General features: G+C 39.6%; 1 protein-coding gene across 6 annotated transcripts in view; it reads left to right on the forward strand.

The window, feature by feature from the left end:
- Nucleotides 1–13,864, forward strand: part of LOC148999427 (inactive poly [ADP-ribose] polymerase RCD1-like) — a 34,055-nt gene extending 20,191 nt beyond the window's left edge. For 3 of the 6 annotated variants that reach the window (XM_089141151.1, XM_089141153.1, XM_089141149.1), the window contains 7 exons: nucleotides 3,761–3,900; nucleotides 4,014–5,234; nucleotides 5,832–6,073; nucleotides 6,563–6,660; nucleotides 9,018–9,206; nucleotides 9,306–9,401; nucleotides 12,510–13,864. In XM_089141151.1, the coding sequence (XP_088997277.1) occupies nucleotides 4,120–5,234; nucleotides 5,832–6,073; nucleotides 6,563–6,660; nucleotides 9,018–9,206; nucleotides 9,306–9,401; nucleotides 12,510–12,560 (1,791 nt within the window). In that variant the 5' untranslated portion in view covers nucleotides 3,761–3,900; nucleotides 4,014–4,119 and the 3' untranslated portion in view covers nucleotides 12,561–13,864. Of the gene's footprint in view, nucleotides 1–3,760; nucleotides 3,912–4,013; nucleotides 5,235–5,831; nucleotides 6,074–6,562; nucleotides 6,661–9,017; nucleotides 9,207–9,305; nucleotides 9,402–12,509 lie in introns of all 6 variants that reach the window. The other 3 variants (XM_089141148.1, XM_089141152.1, XM_089141147.1) reach the window with 2 other exon arrangements.
- The last annotated feature ends 2,858 nt before the right edge of the window (nucleotides 13,865–16,722 follow it).

The raw sequence follows: 16,722 nt of genomic DNA on the forward strand, positions 1-16,722 counted from the left end.
GACCTTGGACCACTGCTGTCCCATTATTCGTTGATCTTTGTTAGGTTTTGTTTCAACATTGAAGAAATCAGTTCTCATACCTCTTGGGTTGTAAATCTACACTTCTAGCTATGGGTTTCTCAGTTTTGGTTCAGTTATCATGATTTTTCTTTGCTTCTCTTGGTAGTTAATCTTGATCCTCCATCGCCGGCCATACTAGGGTTTTCTTCCCATGGTTGGCGGTGATGTTAGGGATTTAGGGAGGGCACAGATTTCGTGGCCCCATTTCATTTTAATTTCAGCTCCTCGGTATTGTTGATGTTTGGCCACCCCTTACATGGCCATGAAGAGGGTTAGAGGTTCCACCCCTATTTTGGTCGGAGGAAGAAGAAGAGTATGACTGACTATTAGGAAGAAAGGAGATATGGGCAAAATCGTAAAAAATGAATAATAACCACTGTTTTAGCTAGTTTTGTAAATCTAAACTCTAAACACTCCATTTTTGTTAAGTGAAACAACGAGTGGCTATTTTTGTGAACATAAACATTATTGTAGCTAATCAAGTAATCTCCCCCCCCCCCCCCTCTTCATTCAAGATTGATAAGAAAATTTCAGGGTAGCAAACATTATCTGGAGTTCCTCTTAGATTTGAACCCATAGCTAATGATGGAAGTAGAATAGATATTTTTGTGTCCTATTCACGTGAGCCCATATCCTTGTCCTTCTATCAATCTCTAATATGGATCTTCCTTCCCAATCTAATTTTGTGAACCAAAATTCCGTTATGGTCCAATCTGGAGCGGTAATAAATGTCTGGACTTTGCAATATTTGATTGATCACAATTTTGTATATTCCTCTTCTACTTCTTAAAGTATACTAACAAATGAATGGTTTCGACAAGTACAAACTGTATTGCATACAAGCATAGAATCATCAGCATACATGAATTGTTTGGTAGAATGGTTACATGTACAACAAGTCAACAAAATAACATGACCAACTAGATCAAGTGATGGTGTCTCATGTATACTAAGTTGAAGCCTATATATCATATATACATCAAATAAAAATACATAATTTTGAAAAATAATTATTGAAATCAGAAAAAGAAAAAATGGTAGAAAATAATAAAAAATAACTTTAACAAAACACAACCATAGATCATAGTCCTAGGCTAAACATATAGCAATATCAAGGCAATACAAGATCATTTAAGTCATGAACAAAACAAAAATAAAAAAAGGGGAAGTTTGGAGCTGTTGGGTATGGCTCATGCTTCACATTCTATTACTTCCAGAGTTTCCTTTGTAGCTATTGTGGCTTAAGGGGTGTTTGGAGGCAAAAAATGAGCAAAAGATGTGCTTGAAGGCAAAGGAATTGTGAAAATTAGGTGAAAATAGGATAGAAATCAACAAAAACTTAGGAAAAACAAGTTGGAATGTTGAAATGATTGAAATTTTGGTCGAAATCTATAACTTTTCCGAAATAATTGGAATTTTGTTTCAGTTTTTGAAAAATGTCTGCATTTTTCAACCTAAATTTCGACAGTTTCGGTCGAATTTTCTTCTATGATCCTTCCTACTTTTTCAAATCAACCCCTCAGTTGCATACAATTTAGAAGAACATGTGAGTGGTTCATTCACATCTATTTTTTTATTAAGGGTTCTACCAATAGATATTTTTCACAAATAATTGACATTTCATTGCTTGACCCATATCTTCAATTTTTGGAAACTAAGTTATTCCGTCAAACTTGATTAATGATCCTACAAAATCCCTCAAATTGTATCTGACTAAACCAGGGTATTGTAGACATTCTCTCATTTCCATCCCGAAGCATCTCAAGTCTTCCATTTCTCAATAAATCTCATTATTGGTTCATTCTTCATAAACCCTATAGAGCGATTTAGCTATGATGTATATTTTGTCTACTTTACTGAATCACATGAAATTTGACCCAATTCTGGATATATAATATATGAAATGCATATGAATGGAAGAATAAAGAAGAGAGAAAATTTTCTTTTTAGCATTACACTTTACTTTTTTGCCGGTTCCATTTTTAAGATTAGGTCTTCAGGACAAAGAACTAAGAGAAATATTTTTTACCCATTTTTTAGTAGTATTCGTAGAATAAACTTGGAGTTAGGGGCGTTAACGGGCCAGGTTGGGTCAGCCAACCTTGAACCTTAACCCTTCCTTAGATATTGAAATTGAAACCCAAGCCCTACTTAAAAATCCCCAACCCTAACCTGACCCTGACAAGGCTTCGCTGAGCCCAACTTGCCTGATTGACCCTAATAGGGTAGGGTAGAGTTGGGTTGGCCCTGATTTACTTGACCTTGACCCTAATTTTTATCGTTTCTTACCTAAAGTGTTAATTTAATAATTTAAGACACTAAAAACTCATTTTTTATATATAGACAATGGATTTGAATATGATTAACTCATTATACATTGTAAACAAACCCATTACTTACAAACAAAGGCATGGTTAGTCTAAATTAGAGACCACCTATAAGAAAACGGGATCTCCTTTACTCACCAATTACTTGAAGCCTTCTACAATATTACACCGTTAATTGGAGCATAAGATCTAAGCCTTGGGAGAGACAGAGAGACAAAGACTTGGAGTCTCTTGAGCGACAATTGGAGGAAGGGGTTGAAGAGCATACACGAATGTCGACATGAGAATGTGTGATGTGGAAATACATTTGGATATTTAGGGTTAGTATGAATGGAGGGAAGGAGTTGAAGAGGATAACCGAATGTCGATGTGAGAATGTGATATGGAAATATATTTGGATATTTAGGATTAGTAGGAATGTAGGATACTCGATTGTTGCTTGCCCAAAAATGAAGTTGATTGTTACTTGGTACTTGGGGAAAAAAAATGGATACTCGATTTGGTTAAAGTCAATTTAAATATTATAATTTTAATTAAATTAAACTAACACAGGTTACTGTTGGCCCAAGGGCTAAACCTGAACCTGACCGATATTGTCTGGGCTGATTATTTTGTAGCCCAAGCCTGCCCTTCGGTTTGGAAAAATGGGGTTGGGATCGGACTGGTCTTAGGGCGGGTTTGGGTCAACAGGGTCTTGTTGACACCCCTATCGAACACTTGTAGATGTAGCTATCTCGCCATCTGCATATTTCCTCTTTTGTTGCAGTTCTACTCAGAACTACACAGTTTAAGCACACTAGTTAATATTTAATATATGGTTAAGATACCTGGTTAGGTATCTGTGTAGCAAGTTGTGTTTTGGGGTTTGCATATGAACATAATTGTTGTTACAATCGAAATAGAGAAGGATTTCTTAATGAAAAGAATGGATGAATCCATTTCATTTTCTTATGTTTTTAAGGAAACACAAATGGAGATGAAAAATCTAAGAATCCTTTATGAATTCGCAATCATAAATTCAATGGTTAGTGGTTCCAATTTGCCTTGTATTTTGGATTGATTCTGTGACAGAAAGTAAAATCCACATTTTATCTTTTGATTTCAACAGAAAGGAGAAGGGAAGTTTCTAGGCATTGTTGAGATATTATACAGTACAATCAATCAAAAGAACTCAACCAAATTCAATCGAAAAAAGAAAAAAAGGAGCTTAGGTTCAGTAATCAACCCAAAAGAAAAGGGAATATTTTCATTGATCTTGGGGTTAGTTACTAGGTTTTACCAACTGATATATGTATATATATATACAGAGTTGATGTGAGTTGTCCAAACTTTAGGAATCTCTTTATAACAAAAGGTTCTGTTTGCACTGTCAGGTTCTTTGTCAAGGAGGTTGCGTTGTGTTTTCTGACTCTACCTCAGTGGTCAATGAACTACAAATTAGACCAAATGTTTCATAGTAGGTTATGTACAGTGGTGGCTGTCTAACTCTTTCTTCTATATGTCTGGAATCTGGGTATGGCGATGGTAAAATTTTGAGTATCACATTTGGTCATTAAGAATTATATTACATGAAAAATATAAATTTACAAGATTGTTGAGTTACTCTTAATTGGTATGTGTTTACAGGGCTTGCGAATCATCTTCCTTGGCATGGTTTCTTTGAGATCATCCCAAGATCTATTGTAAATTTTTGTTATCTTTGGACTTTGGTGTAAAGTTTTTCCTCAGAGAAATGGAGGGGAAGAATAGTCATAGAATAGTTGCTGACTTGAAGAGAAAGCGTGCTGCCAAATGTGCAGCATATTTCACTGCAGCTTCTCGTACAGCGGTTCCACAGAGACCGACATTTGACTCCCCAGCCATCAAGCACTGCAGGCGGGTTAGGTCAAATACATGCAAGAACAAATCTGACCCCAACTCTGGAAATTACATAATAAAAAATTATTCAAATTTTATGAAGAGTGGATCGCTTCAGCGTTTGATGTTTTACCACTATGGTGAATGGATAGATTTCCCAAAGGATTTTCTTGAGTTGGTGAAGAAAGATTTTCGGGAAAAGAAGGCAGTCATTGAAGTGGAATCCAAGGGTTGTCGTTCATTGCTGAATTTTCTGAACATGATTCTGGTTGATCTGAAAACCGGCTTACAACAGCAAATTGCTTGGATTGATGAAGCAGGTGGCTGTTTCTTTCCGGTATCATACCCTGATCAGCAGGAAGCTCCTAGCTGTTTCCAGCCTGAACTGGAAGTAGATTGTTCACGTGTATGTCCAGAAATGGATGGGCCTCGTGAAATCAAGTTACAACTTGAGATTGAAATAACTGGGGCTGACAATGTGAAGTTGGAAGAATGTTGTGAGGAATCATATACTTGTGTAAAGCGACCTAAAATTCAGGAAAAATCTCCCAGTGACCATTATGTACTAGAAGAACATGACAGTATCAATGCCAAATCAGATTCAAAGATTGTTGAAGCTATTGGGGAGAATAGGCATTTAGGTGTCAACTCTCTTTTCCAAACAACTGGACTTGATGAATTAACCTGCGATGCTGTACAAGACATGTTCCTTCTGGGTATGGGCCTAAACTTAAGTTCACAAGACATAGTTCAGATACACTGCGACTCAAGTAATGTGTCAAAAGCTCGGTTGGAGCTTTTCCAAAAGCAGTTTGAAATTACAAGAAAGTATCGGGGTGATCCAAATATAAGATATGCATGGCTTGCCTCTTCCAAAGAAGCAGTATCCCAAATAATGGTGTATGGTCTTGGGTTAAAAGAATTCCCTAAATCTAAGCCTATGTATGGGGTTGGTGTTCATCTTTCACCGGCAAACTGCTCCTATATCAGGTATATTATTTCTCTCTCTCTCTCTCTCTCTCTCTCTCTCTCTCTCTCTCTCTCTCTCTCCCTCTCTCTTTCTCTCTCTCTCTCTCTCTCTCTCTCTCTCTCTCTCTCTCTCTCTCTCTCTCTCTCTTCCCCCCCCCCTCTCCATCTCTATTTGCGGGTGTGTATTTATACCATGCCGACAAATGGTTAGATAAAATCCATGTATAATGGTTTGAATAGATTTTGTGTTTGTTGCTTAAAAATAATATTGTCAGAGTTGTGTACATATCCTGAAGTCTGGTGATTTCTTAGAGTGAAATGTCAATCTATTAGTATTGTATTAGCCATCTTCTTCATAAATAGTTTTAATGGACTTGCCAATTGGCTGTACTAGTAGGAAAATGCTATAGAAATTGTAGCCATAGATATGGATTGTTTTCTGCTTCTTACGCTGATTTGATTCTTGTTGAGTATAGGTTGCTACCTGCTGTTGGCACGTTGGAGACAATGGCAGTTGGAAGATTGTCTAAGAATCCTTTTTTTTTTACTGCAACATTATTTCTTTTTTCTTTAAACTATTTTCTTTTGACAAGAATTCACTTTCTGTGTTCTTAACAGTGCAAGTTATTGTGATGTTGACGAAAATGGAATTCAGCATTTGGTGTTGTGCCGTGTAATTATGGGAAACATGGAACTAGTTCATCCTGGATCTGAACAGTTTCATCCGAGTAATGAACACTTTGATAGTGGTGTAGATGATCTTCAGAATCCAAAGCGCTATATAGTATGGAACATGAATATGAACACCCACATCTTTCCGGAATATGTTGTCAGTTTTAAGATGCCACCCAAAGCTGAAGGTGATTTTTACTCCTAATAGCAATTGGTTTGATGCTTGGTGATTTTGTTCTCTCTATAGTAACATAGAGGAAGATGAGCTTGAGATCATATACCAGTAAACTTGACTCAGTGACTTGATCTGGATTTTTCAATCAATTTTTAATGCCTTTGAAGGCTGCATGCCATTTAAGTATGGCTTGCGAGACCACTTCTACCATCAATCTTTTTGTGAGACTTGGATGGGTAATTTTAACGTTTATGGTAGGAAGTATTCTTGGCTTGTTTAATCTCTTGGCTCGCTGCACCCTATTCAATACGTACCGCACAAACTGAATTAACTGGGTCTGTGAGTTGGGGGCCATGACTACTTTGTGTGGCATTATATTTTTGGTGATGAATAATAACAATGAAGGTTGTAGAAATAATCTAGAATGTGCTGTTCTTTAATTTCATTATTTGCTGCAGACATATTTTAGTTAGAGATGTAGTATTTGTTTGTTTTCCTTCAGGTTTAGTTGGGAATGAAAGCAAAGTCAATGTTTCTGGGGTCACAAATTATACCTGCTGTCAAGGTCAACTTCAATCAGATTCTTGTCTAGTTGATTCGGTAAGCTTCTATATCTTCCTCTCTGTCTCTCTCTTCTATCTATCTATCAATCAATCAATCAATTTGTAATTGGGGGGGGGTACTTGTAGGAGTAGAAGTTCCAGGATTGTTCCGAGTTAGGCCAACCAATCCCTTGACTCTTCCTGCCATGAATTAAATTTAGCTGCATATGATCCATGACCCTCTTTGTGCTTCTTGTGGATTCACTTATTTAACAGAACTAGCCTTATGGCTGAATTGAGTCTTGAAGATACGCAATTTTGCAAACCAAAAGGCCGCATGTCAAACTTGACATTTTTGTTTTCTTGGGGGAGAGAAGGGATTATTAAATTGATTTAGCTGATGTGTGTAGATTTTTAAATTGGGTTTTTGTTGTTAAACTTAATGGATTTTTCTTTAGCCACTTTGTATTGGTTTGCCCTTTTTCTTTTGTGAGGTTTTAGGTGTTTTTTTTGGGGTTGGGGGGGGGGGGCGGAGGAAGGAAGTGGGTAGGGCTAAGTGTAACATAGCCATTTCTTTGTGGTTTTTGCTTATGTTTTTGGGGTCGTTCCGTCTGTTTCTCAACTCCACCTGAGTTTGTAACTTTGGGTCTCTTATTCATGGTTTTAAGCATAAACTTATCACTTGATCAGCTAGGAAAGACATTAGAATAACTGACTGCCACCAAGTTCTACTCGACTCACACTACCCCCAGTATGTCATCTTCTACTCCAAGTGTGGATCAAATAGATGCAGATATACTCAGATTGGAAGCAGAATCAGAGCAGCTCCTACAGTTCACATTTGGTCTTGGTCTTCCCTTTTATAGAAGCTGGTGTATTTGGCGGGAGCAAGGTATGCAGATCAAAGCTGTGCATATTTAAAGATTGGTTAGCCATTTGAGGTACAAAGGTTCTTGCAGTGGGAACACAGTGCCAAAAGAGTGATTCAGAAATTAGGCTCTGGAGTGATTATTGTTTTCTATATTTAGATGTCAGGAATTCTGAGGCTTCAGTTTGAAAACAGTAACGAAAAGATAAAAGCCTCTTTTGCTTTCGGTTATTCAGCCTTGGGAATTCTGAGGCTATGCTATGGAACACTAGCCGCTAAAGAAGCAATTCACAGGATATGGTGCTGGAGTGTTTGCTGCCACTGGATACGCAGCCATAAGAAACATAGAGGCTGTGCCAGTGGGAGCACAGGTTGCTAAAGGAGTAAGTTGAATCATGGGGGTCTTTTGATTCCTCAAACTCATTACCACAAACTGAAGACAGACTTGCAACAAATGGAATTTCCAGAGTGACATGCTGGAAGCATGGAGTTCCAACCGATAGCTTCTGCTTGCCAGTAGCACTCTATTTTGTCTTCAAGGCGAATCAAATAGGGCCTAATGTTGATTTTTCCTTGTCTTAACTCAAATTACCCCTGCCAGTGCTGGGAACTCTGCAATGGATGGAATTTCCAAATGGACATGCTGGAAGCATGGAGTTTTGGCAGACAACTTCTGCTTGCCAGTAGCACTACTTTCTTCATGGTGTAATAGGGCCTAATGTCGGTTTTCCCTTCCATGTAACTAATGTCGTGGAGAGGTTAGTATGAACCCTTTCCTACGGTGGAAGGTTAAGTACTACTGATTTCAATTTTCAACATGTATGATTTCAATTTTGTAGGAAGCGAGTTTTCACCAGGTATTTACTTTTGGAGACCTACATACCTAATAATATTTTCTGACATACTGGGGTTTCTCTGAAGTAAAATTTTTTGGTGTCTGTAATTCTAAGCATTCAATCTAACTTTATGTACTATTTGTTACTTTTTTGGGCTCTCACAAAGTGGGGTTCCTGATGTGTAGTCATGTGTGGCATGTATGTCACTGCTTCTTCATTTCCAATGCATTTCGTCTGAGAACTTACATTGTTGCTAATATCTCCTTCACTGTTTGAGTGTTTTCTTTACATGAAAGATCCTTTTGAATTTATGTTACTTGGAATTAGTCAGTGGATTGGGTATGGGTATGTGTTCAGGAGTTGGGTGCTGTTGCTCCGAGAATTTAAGGATCTAGGTTTATTTGCCTCTTAAATCTGTACGCTACAAGGCATTGCAAATATGTTTTGCAGGAGGCTTAAATGCATAACAATAAAGAGGTTGTATATTCTTCTTTTCTCCTCTGCCTTGTTAACAGTTATGTCCAAGTATCTATACTCAACCCATGTCCATCTCATGTTGACATGTTGTAATGGGTCATGAAGTATCTAGAGAAGAGAGATGTTAGCATATCTTAAGCAGTGTAGTGGGGTGTCCTTTTGCCATCTCTTACGTGTTACTGAGCTTATTGCTGTTACTTTTAAGGAAATAATCATCTTTAAACTTCTTTTTAGGTGGGAGATCGTCATACATTTTCATGCTTGGCAAAGAAATCTCAAATTGATAATCTTCCTGTTGGGTTTAATGTTTCAAAGGCTCCCAAATCTCCATGGATGCCTTTTCCTATGTTGTTTGCAGCCATCTCAAATAAAGTACCTCCTAAAGAAATGAAGTTAGTGAACGTACACTATGACCAATTTAGGGTATGTCCCAGAGCATGATTTATCATATTCATTTTTCTCATGCTTCGCTAAAGGATCTTGTTATATTTATTCTTCATTCTGTAATGGAATTTTTGTCAGAATAAAATGATTACTCGGGATGATTTTGTTAAAAAGTTGAGATACATAGTCGGGGACACACTGCTGAGATCCACGATAACAAGTTTGCAGTGCAAGGTAAGGTGCTTCTATTTGTTTTTTTGTTCTCAACTGATGAGTTGGTAACTGTCTGACTTGGTTCATTATTTATTTATTTATTTTTAATATATATTTTATACTTATTGTCATTATTTGTGTTACATTATAACATAACTACTTGCTACTGTAGGTTTAATCAAACGAGTATTTAGCTATTAGGTGTAAAAGAGTACTGCACCTTAATGCATTTTTGGTCTGGGTAGGAAGTAATTGGTTTAATCTTTGATTTGTGAGAAAATAACCCTAAGTATGTCTTCTAAGTTGACCCTACGTGTGAAACCGAAATGTTGCAGGATTGGGGAATGCAAGGTTAGCCAACATGTAACGTAGAACACTTAATGCATATAAATGAAAAGCTAGTGTATCAACTATCAAATACATCAAAGAACTTCAATGTCTTACAAATTTTACAACTGTTAGAAGTTTTAATAATTAGTAAGTCATAATCCATAAGTCATATGTTCACAAGAGTACATACAAGACAATCATGGAATGGGAATATGGGATCAAATCATAAAAATTCAATCAAGATCCTCCTCAGCTCCAGCTGCTCCACCACCAACTCCAGGCTCTCCAACATCAGCTCCACCACCAGCTCTAGCACTAGAACCACCAGCTCAACATATATTTACACTACACGCACGCACCAATTGTAGAACATGCTATTTGAAAAAAAATTAAAACTTAGGGAAAAATCTTACCTTTTTTGAAGATCTAATTGAAATGGACTTGAATGATGCTAGTTTGATATTGTAGATGTGTTAAAGGAGCTTGGAAGTTGAAATATAGCTAAATCCCCAAAAGTTTTAGCCAAAACTCAACTTTCCATGGAGATGGGCAAGAAATCAGTGTGAGAGAGGCGAGATATGCCTCTCTTGTATGAGCTTTTTTTTTTTTGGGGGGGGGGGGGGGGGGAGTGGTTTAAAACACCCTAAACCACTTGGCTCAACTAGAAAAAGGGGTAACTCGCTATCTCATGGCGAGATATTCCATTTCGCAGAACTCGACTCCCATCTCGTCTAGGTTGACAAAAAAAGCGCGATATCTTGCGATCTCACCGTGGATGTGTCAACTACACAACCTCAAGCAAATATTATAAGACAATAGCAATTCACTTCCAACATGCATCACCCAGCATGGCCTCTCAGCTCAACAGCATGGTGGCATGGTTCACTCCAACTCTGCAGTGACAGTGATGTGGAGGGAGGAAGAGTACTTGTCAAGATTCAAGCCATTGACCAAAGCAACTACAGAAACTGGACTGCCCAAAACTGAGCCTTCTAGTTTGGAAGGGTAAATAAGTATTTTCATCTTCAATACCAACTGTTCTAACAGAACTGGAGCTGTGTGTTGTTTAGAGTGGGGTGTCAATGTCTTAAAAGCCTCTGTTTTAGGTGCTAGGGCAATTTGGTATAGCATATGGCTTTTTGTTTCAGTGAGCTGCAAAGGCTTTGACTAGCATAAGTGGTGATACAGTATCAATAGACTCATTCAATGGTTCTGGGCCAACATTAAAAAACTGGTCAAATGGGGTCTGGTCCAACACGAGTTGGACTTAAGTATATCAGTTTTAATTTAGTCTTTTATTTGTTTTAGTATTCCTGTGTAAGAGTGAATGAGAATTTGGTTTGAACTATGTTTTGATTCAACTAGGATTTGTGTTCTATTTTTTTTTATTTAGCTTCTATAAGGATACAGTTTCAGATTGAATATAGATGAGCTGAGTTTGGTTGTGAAGATATCTTTCCCCTGTCCCTACTTCCCCTTTCTTTCTTTTCCTATTTTTCTAATTAACCCTCTGTGAGAGCCCCCACCCTAGCCAGGCCTGCTTAAAGTCAGGGTGTCAAATCCAACCAGAGCATACACGACTGGGGGAGGGGGAGTCGATTAAGTTATTGGTTGTATTCAGTTTGGTTTTTTCTGGAGCTTGTCTGAAGGTCAAATGGACATGAATGTTCAAAAAATAAATATATATCTAAACTGAACCAGTTATAAACTGATACTGGACTGACTGATAAGATACTGTTTAGCCAATCTGTAAAAAAGTTAATTAAAAAAAAATCAGAATCTAACCATTGTGTCTGATTTGGTTTTACCTGCTATGTGTTTTAGAAGATGGAAAAAGAGAAACCCCTGATTAGATTGATCAAAACTCAAGACTGAACCAAGAAGTTCTCTATGAAGAGGGCTAAATATTTTGCAGCCCTTGGGTATATGATGTAATCCGGTGTAAGTCTTGTTTATGGTTCTTCATGAGCCCCACAAATGGTAAAACGGACGATAATATGACAAGCTCAAATTTGAAATGTTTTAGGACAATTTTAGAACCTTTGAAGAAAACAAACGGAATGTGAGATCTAGCGGTAATTAATTGACATTAATGGTGGAGCTCAGCATAACTGTAAGTTTGCTTCACTGTGGTTTGGGAGACTTGTGCATGTGCGAATAAGAAGGCTCAAGCCTTCAACTTCAATGTAACAGGACAGCAGTAGAGACTTTCTGGTTTGAAGTTTTTCTTGGAACTACAGTCACATTTTGGAATTATAGATAGAGATTCTTATCCCTATGGGCCATCAAATTGATTCGACAGGCAAGAGAATAGATTTTAGTAATGGAAGCCAGGTCTACTGGTAATCTCAAAATGGTTCCTAAATTGTTCAGCTATAAAGATTATGCCCTCTTTATTTGACTGGTTAAGTTGCCATTAGAAGATTAACCCTTGCACAAAAAGGTAACTTAATTAGGTTCAAAGAAGATTGTTGGCTCATGGCTGTCCCAGTGTCTGGGCGAATCAATGTGGCTTGTGGGCAGGGGGGGGGAGGGGAAGTGAGGCAGCACTAGGCTAACTTAGTACACATTTTGAGATATGGCTGAGTGCTGGGTTCTTACTTGTTCTTTTCCCTCATTTGTTTTTATGCAAGTGTTCTAACATGTCTAGAAAATGTTCAAGACGTGCTCTGGTGCTTTGGTTGGAACTCTTCCTAGTGTGCAGTATATCCAGACACAATCCATTTCCCTGTGCTTTGCATGTCAGCTAATTGATCTGTCGTTCTGTTCCAGTGATTTTTGTTTTGATTGTATTTGTAGATGGATTCAAAGCATGAGGATTCAGAATCATGGAATCAAGTTGAAGCTTAGTTATGTCCCAAATCCGCTGCTGCAGCAACCTCTCAAATGTGTCGACATGATGTGAATTACAAACTGGCATGCGATTGGTGTGGTAATCTGGATTATAGATTAATCAAATTTATTGTTGGTTTGTTACCAGGCAATGCGCTATTGCATGAATTATTAGCCCTTTTACTATGAAATGTTTACTATCGTTGTCTCTGGCATGTTTGTCGTCTGCGATACTGGTTAAATTGTGTGAACCACCTCACATAACAGTTGACCTCCATATAATGATGGAATTATCCTTTATAATTACCCAGACGTTTATCTGGTGATGGTGATGGTTGGATTCCATTCTCTGAGGTCTGTGATTTAGATGGGTACACTTAAAAAGGAGTATTGAGGTAACTTGTCTGGCATTTCATTTAACCGTATAAGACTTCGGTACAGCTCTTGTAGTGTTTTAGTTTTTCTTCTTTGCCTCTGTGATGTCAGATGGCCATCGTCGTGGCTATCATCTGAGGTGGGAGTTGGTCATGCACTAGCTGGTGGTTGACTTTGGACTAAGAATATGAATTTGTTTTAGGTGGTGTGATTTTGAATTTGGATTTGTGCGTGACTTGGTCAACATGTTGAGACATTTTTTGGGGACATTGGATGCTGCCTGTCTGGAAAATATCGCACTGGTGAACCGGCATTTTCCTTTTTCTGGTATGGGTGAGATTTTATGTATTGAAACACCATGTCAAAGGCATTTTAGTATATATACCTTTGAGAAGCTACGTGATATGAAAGATATACACTCGGCCAGGTGAAACTGTACCCGGGATAAATAACTGGTTTGTTGGTCGGGATGTAACTTGGTCACGCAACCTTAATATTGAACACTCCATTCATGCTAAGGCAGCGCCGACACAAATGGGAGGTCCACCCCAAAGGCAAGTCAAGCGGGACCGTTATCGGGACCCTGTCGGTGCTAAGTAAGGTAAACAACACACTATTTAACAAGAAATCGATCTTTAGGTAAAACACAAACATTTTTTGGCTAATCTTTGAGCAGCATTTGCTTGGGACCTTAATCTAATCACCAACTGACTCAACAATTGGAGGCGGCTGCTCGACATCCTAGCCGTCCTGCGTCTAACCCCTTTTGCAGGCTTTGTCATCATCAGACTCGGAATACCATTTGGTAGTCAATCCAGGTTAGTCGGGACCAAGATTAGATCCAAGACGCAACAATCTTTGGTGCTGTCTATGGGAACGAAAAGCAAGTCAAGTCATGGCGAGATGAACAATCAATAACGGACGAACAACTCAGCAGAATACTACAACTGGTGACCTGAATCCAGACAGTCAAAATCTCTGGGAAGATGGGGCCGAGCACTCCAACCGAGTAGATGGACGTGAAGGAGAAAATCGGGCTGCCCAGGTTCTCTATGGAGAGGGCATGTCGACGAGACCTCAAGAGCTTGCCACCGTCGTGGATTTGGACAAAATTCGAAAAAGTATGCTTGAGATGCAAGGAGTACTGAGAGGACTGGTACACTAGGTTGGAGTCCGGCAAGGACCTCCACCCAACACTCAAGCGGGAAGGTTGCATTGAATAGCCCGTGCTGCGAGGGGTACCAAGCCTCAAGGTGGAAACTGGGGTGGAGATCGGGTTGATGGACAACGAGAGACTCGACTAGGTGCCAAGTGGATTGAAGACTAGAAGACGGAACAAGAGTCGGCGCCTTCAACCGTCTCTTAGGACCCAGACAAACCCGGGACCTACCCCAAAGAAGCCGCCGATCGAGAATGACCAAGAGGTAGATAGTCACCCTCAAGGATCTCGATCGAGAACGGCGTCCCAAACACAGTCAGTCCGAGCAAGCACCATTTCATCAGAGAGGAACCAATCAAGACAGAACTGGTTATGAAGGCAAGTAGCAGAAGTTGAACGAAAATTGGAAGATCAGGACCACGATGAGGATTTCGATGTCGTAGGCCGGAAGCCATTTTCGAATGAGATAATGAACGTGCCTCTCCCATCCAACTTCATCATGCCAACCTTCACCCCTTTCGAAGGAAAAACCAACCCGAAGGAGCATGTCAGCTACTTCAAGTCGGTCATGACTATCCCAGGTTGGGAAGGCTAACTGCTTTGTCGTGCCTTCCCAACATCACTAAAAGGACCAGCGATGAAACGGTTCAGCAGTCTAAAACCAGGCTCTATCAACAATTTCAGAGAATTAGCTCGGAAATTCATAGCCCGATTAAGGAGCACGATCGAGAGCAAGAAAACTTCCGACAATATGTTTGCTATCAAACAGGGCAGAAACGAGTCCATCTGGAACTACTTAAAACTATTTGATGAAGTAGCCATTGAGATCGAGGAATTGGACGATCAAGTGGCGTACAACGCGTTGTGGAGTGGCATCACCTATAAGAGACTCTTGGAGGTCCTATTGACAGATAAACCGAAGACATACGGGACCCTGCTCCGTAAGTGTCAAAAGCAAGTCAGTGATAAACGCTTGAGTGAAAGATGATAAATAGCATAAGCCGGAATGGGAGAGAGATGGTCACTCCAACACTCAGGAAAGAGGATCCATAGGTAAATGGAAGAGGCAATTCAGTCGAGACGGATACACACCTCTCTACTCCAAACCCTTAGAAATCCTCATGCAGATTCGGGAAAAAAGTCCCTAAAATGGCCCAAGAAAATGCATTCCCGCTCAGAAGACTAGCACAGGAATAAATATTGTCGGTTCCATAAGGACTATGGTCATAACATGAACGATTGCCGCAGTCTTAAGTCAGAAATTGAAAAATTGATACAGGAAGGCAAACTCAACAATTTTGTGAGGGGGTCGGGACGTCCTAGGAACAAGTCACCTGAGCCTCGAAAGAGACCCCGATCACAAAGTCCGGTAGAAGTGGTAAAGAAGACCACAAGGGAAAAGAATGGGAGGAAACTCCCGTCTACGTCATATTGGTGGGCCCGACTGTGGAGTCAATCAAAAAGGCGAAACAAAAAGCCCGGTCCGTGGGAGCAGTGCATCTTCCTAAGAAAAGATAGAACTGAACCTGTCTCAAACCAATCACCTTCATAGATGAAGATTTGATCGGGATAACCACCCCTCACGACGATGTGATCATCGTCAAAATAAAGCTAGCCAACCGGGAAGTTCATCAGGTCTTGGTTGACATCGGCTCCTCAGTTGACCTGCTGTCGTTCAAAGCCTCTTCAAAAGATTTAAGCTAGATGACGATATGCTAACTCCTTGTGCAACCCCTCTATACAGATTCGCAGGGTCTTCAGCCATTGCAGAAGGAACGATCCTTCTCGACCTGAAGATCGGGACATCCCCCGAGGGCACACTTGTTCGGGTAAATTTCATGGTAGTACGAGACATGTCGACATATGAAACTCAAATTCCCAACCGAGGTAGGGGTGGTGCAAGTCCGACCAATCCACATCCCAACAATGTTATGTCAATTACCTAAAGCAAAAGTGTAGGTCCGAGAAGTCGGGAAGGGCCCTGACCATCGAAATCCGGGACGATTAGGACTAGGACAATATGCAAAGAGCTGAGCCAGTGGAAAAATTAGAAAGGATCCAACTATACATGGATAACCTTGAGCGCGGGACCATGATGGGGTTTAAGTAGCCCGAATCCTTCAAGAAAGAGCTGACCGAGTTCTTGCAGGACAATTCAGATGTCTTCACATGGTTGGCGAATGACATGCCCGGGATTAACAGGAGGGTAGCTGAACACAAATTGTGGATTTAGAAAGATGCAACCCCGATCATCCAAAGGAGGCGAAATTTTTTGATAGAAAAGCACGAGGCAATTAGGGTAGAGACTTGAGGAGTTGGAACAATCGAGCTTCATTGAGCCGATCGAGTGCCTGACCTGGTTAGCAAATGTAGTAATGGTAAAAAGGCGAACGAGAAGTGGAGGATGTGTGTCGACTACACAGACCTCAACAAGGCCTGCCCAAAAGATTGCAACCCACTACCGAGAATAGATCTACTCATCGACGCAACACCCGGGCATGAGCTTCTTAGTTTTATGGACACATACTGTATAACCAAATATTAATGAACATAAACGATGAAAAGCACACCTCGTTTATGACCGATTGTGAAAGCTAATTCTACTGGGTGATGCTATTCGGATTGAAGAATGCCAGCCCAACCTAT

This window comes from Hakea prostrata, unplaced genomic scaffold (assembly GCF_041222555.1).
Source record: "Hakea prostrata isolate BN-2017 unplaced genomic scaffold, UWA_Hpros_2 contig_8, whole genome shotgun sequence".
Classification (NCBI taxonomy): Eukaryota; Viridiplantae; Streptophyta; class Magnoliopsida; order Proteales; family Proteaceae; genus Hakea; species Hakea prostrata.